A 4,289-nucleotide genomic window follows, 5' to 3' on the forward strand; every position below is an offset into this window, starting at 1 on the left:
GCTCGAAATGGTGTCTTTTATGTGCCACCCGCACAAGCCAGTCCAGGGGCACTGGCAACGATCTCGCTCGAAAATCCTACGGGAGCCAGTCAGGCGGTACTGGCAACGGCCACGCTCAAAATGGTGCATCTCATGTGCCACCCGCACAAGAACCAGTCCAGGGGCACTGGCAACGATCTTACTTGGCTTGCCGGGTCTTCTCACGCACAGCACATTTCCAAAGGTCTCGGTCAGTAGTCTTGGACTAAATGTTTTTCTTTTCATGCAGAACAATAGGTTATGATTTGAAGAAGATTTAGCTGCTATTTTCCCTTCATTGGATCCAAATTTATATAGGTACCACAGGGTAGTATACAAGGTCTGATCAATAAGTATCTAGACTGTTGCTCTAGTAACAAAGCTAAAGCATGCAGAGTGAAGCTGCTTGACAAAGATTGACCTTGAACTCTGCTGTGCATGAGCACTAAGTTTTAACGTTCAAGCTCACTTCTGCTGTTTACAGCAATGCTTGGAAGGAAGGTGTGTAGGGTGTGTTCGTCACATTGACCATGACAGAGAAAGTTGTCATGGCGATAGTTCTCTTTTACTTGTAATAAAATCATTATACAATTGATTAGTGGTTTCTTAGTTTACAACATTGAAGCTTGACTCTTTTTTGTAGACATAGAGAGAGCAACAAGAAACTATTCCAATGTATTATTTATTCCCTTGAATCACTACAAGACAGTGTTCAATAGTGTCACAAAGTTACTGGAGGACTAACCATTACCATTGTTGTGTCTGTTGATTTATGGATATTTTGAAAATACGTCACGGAGTGACAACTGTGCTCTTTGGCAATGTATAGCACCTGTTCAGCCACCCTGCCAGGTGAAGTCATGGGACTGCAGCATGGTGGATTGTGGAGTTGTAGTGGAAGAGCTTAACTGAGCCAATGGTGCTTCTTACATTGATGCTGAGTGGAGGGATCCTAGATCAATGGTTAGGATCACCGAACTCTATCAAGAGAGTAACTGCAACCCAGCCATAGGGGTTACATCCATGGTTGTGTAATCAGCTAGTGAAAGATTCACTATCACTCAAGCTTCTAATTCAAATTCATAATAATGCAATTCAGGATCAATGCAGTCCTCAAAATTGAACTGGTAGAATTACTAGTGACAGATGATGTCTTACTATATCTGTTGCAGACTTTTGTTTTCTAACACTAATACTTGTGACAACACTGGTTCATTTGTCATTCTCTTGGACAAATTCAGTTGTATGGAAAAGGCAAGACCTACATGCATCAAGAAATTGTTGATCTTCCATTAAAAAAAAAACCCTTCCCAGACCTGAGTCTTGGAGAAAAATGTTCTAGGTTTAGGTTCATATCTTACAAGACATACAGATGTCTCAAACACATAGCCTAATTCATCCAATTCATACATAAGGATAGAGAACAGGTGCCATTTCAATAGTGAATGTTATCTACAACAGGTGAACTTCTTTCTTGGAAGATCATGCCATTAAAACAAATATGGAAACCTCTATGCAGTCAAACCTCCCTGAAATCAAGCTCCAACATCTTTATATATAGATGTCTTAGCTTAAAGATCTTTGATGCAACACCCCTGAAAATAAGATGGGATGATCATAGCTGAAATGCTTTTGATCACAGGTCAGGACTAATGCTAGGCTAAACAACTATTACTACTAATAGAATGAGACACTGTCCATCAAATATAAATTTGTTTACATTTTATTATTGTATTTACAATGTAAAGTGGTGGGCCAGCAGAATCATTAGCACACCAAACAAAATCCTTAGCAGTATTTTTCCAGCTTAATATTCTGTATTCAAATGCTGCTGAGGTTGACTTCATTTTTCTTCCTTTCAGGGTTGGTTATATAAATATTTGTTGAGCATTGGGGTCAGTGTTATCAACTCACTCTTCTTCCTCCTCCTCCTAAGATTGTTGGCCTTGTGCCAGAATTTGAAACCATTATAGTATTTACAATTTGAAGTGTCACAATAAATTGATGGATGAAGACTTGACAAGGCAGTTGAAAAACCATCACTCGTTCTGTACCATTCTCTCCCATTCTCACCTAACCTAGCCTTATTAGAAGAGATAAAAACGAGAATCTAAGGAACCTACTGAAGGAGTCACCAAAGTAATTAACAGAATTTTAAATGATTAAAATTTATAAAATTGTGATAATTTCCTATATCATAAGAAGTGAGTTCTATCAATTCAGGCAAGGCCTTAGTTTAAAACAGGAACGAGAAAAAAATGAGATTTTTAACTAAAAAGACTGTCTGGTGGTTTATCATGTAAAACAGTAAAACACAAAAGTATTAATTATGTATCACATGAAGATTCTTTATCACTATTTCAGGCTTGTCTAATGCTGTCACTTGAAAGTGTTTATACTCCAGCTCACCAGTTGGCACTAGATATGATGAAGGTAAGAATTCTGACTGGATTTTCATTCACATTTTCTTTGATGTGTATGCACACACATGTGTATAAGTATTGTTGCATTCACTATATCCAGCTTTAGCCTCATCTCTAATCATTTGTCATTCTCCTCTCACACCATTATGAAATTACCCGCTCTTTCCTTTCCTCTTGATTCACTGCCTATATTCTCCAGCTGAAGGCCGTTGGCCACCTCCACAGAATCCACATCAAAGGGAGCTTCTTCTCACAGGCGCACACGTCTTTGAAGCACCTCTTGAACTCACAGCTCAGCCAAGCAGGCAAAGTGAGTAAATTTCCTCTGGTTGAACTGATGCTCCCACAGGTGAAGTTTGCACTCAAATGCCTTCACGTGGGCAAGAAGGTCAGGTACCAAAACGTCTTTACCCTGCAACTGGATGTTCAGCTCATTTAGATGTCCAGTAATGTCCACCAGGAACCTGAGGTCACACACCCATGCAGGATCCTCAAACTGAGGGACAGGATTGCCCTTCTCTTGCAGGAAAGATGCCAGCTAACCCCTCAGGTTGAAGACTCTCTCCAACATCTTTCCTTCGCTGAGCCAACGGACCTCGCAGAAGTAGATCAGGTCGCCGAACTCTGCCTCAGCATCATCCAAGAGAACACAGAACTGTCTATGGTTGAGAGCTCGGGTTCAAACAAAGTTCACAGCCCTGACGATAGTCATGACCTCCGTAATGGTCACGGACTTGGTGCACAGAGCCTCCTGGTGCACCAGACAGTGAAAGCACTTCATATTCTGCTGATGTCCAAAGCTGTGCTGGTACTTCACAAGAAGTGCCGCAAAGCGCTTGTTGTCCCCGACCATGGTGGGTGCTCTGTCAGTCGTGATGCCACACATGCAAGAGAGGTTCAGGTCAGCCGCCTTCAGCCAGTCTGTGACTGTCTTGCACACGTCGGCACCAGTGGTGGTACTGCTGAGGGGAATGAGTCTGATGAACTCCTCAAAGATGACAAAGGCATCCCTGCTGCCACAGAAGAAGATGGCAAGCTGAGCCATGTCCTTGATGTCAGTCAACTTGTTCAAGGCGATGGAAAAGAAGCAAGCGGACTAACACATGTCTTTCAGGGTGCCCCAGGCATTGGCAGCTATCTCCTCTACACAGCGGGTCAAGGTCCTGGCAGACAGGCTGATGGCCTAAAATTCTCTTGCACTCAACAAAGAACGCTTTCCATTCGTTCTTGAAGGAGCAGTTCTCGTCCAACAGCTTCCTCTTCTTTGCAGGTTGGGTGCCTTCAGCTATCTGAAATAACACAGAAAAAATATTTATAACCAAGTCAATTGGAGTAAAAGTGAAAAATAACTTATCATACAGTGATACTATACTACAGTATTGGACAAAAGGCTGATTTCCTCTTTCTCTCTAACTATATCAGAATTCTTCTCCAAAGCTGCATTTATTCAGTGTCAGTATCATGCATATATATATATGGCCCTGCTCAGTATGTAGAAAAGGAGTAGGTAGTAACTCTATAAGATGTACCCGGTGCAAGCTATGGACACATAAGAGGTGCAGCAACATCAAAGGCAGGTTAACTAGCAAGTTAGTTTTTGTTTGTGGCAGATGTTCAGGTGCAATAAAGACTGCAAACAAACAGGAAACAACTTCTATCTCATTCCAGGGTGAAAAACTAGAGGTAGTCGATAGCTTCCGCTATCTGGGCGACCAAGTTAGTAGTGGGGGTGGGTGCGCTGAAAGTGTAGCTGCTAGAATAAGAATAGCCTGGGCAAAGTTTAGAGAGCTCTTACCCCTGCTGGCGACAAAGGGACTCTCACTCAGAGTAAAAGGCAGACTGTATGAC

The 4,289-nt window shown here is 41.9% G+C and overlaps 1 protein-coding gene across 3 annotated transcripts in view; it reads left to right on the plus strand.

Annotated features, from left to right (window-relative positions):
* Nucleotides 1-4,289, plus strand: part of LOC106881798 (regulator of MON1-CCZ1 complex) — a 96,720-nt gene that overhangs the window by 86,154 nt on the left and 6,277 nt on the right. For all 3 annotated transcript variants that reach the window (XM_014932308.2, XM_014932309.2, XM_052967120.1), the window contains one exon: nt 2,383-2,451. In XM_014932308.2, coding sequence (XP_014787794.1) covers nt 2,383-2,451 — 69 coding nt within the window. The remainder of the gene's footprint in view (nt 1-2,382; nt 2,452-4,289) is intronic.

This window comes from Octopus bimaculoides, chromosome 4 (assembly GCF_001194135.2).
Source record: "Octopus bimaculoides isolate UCB-OBI-ISO-001 chromosome 4, ASM119413v2, whole genome shotgun sequence".
In the NCBI taxonomy this organism is placed as follows: Eukaryota; Metazoa; Mollusca; class Cephalopoda; order Octopoda; family Octopodidae; genus Octopus; species Octopus bimaculoides.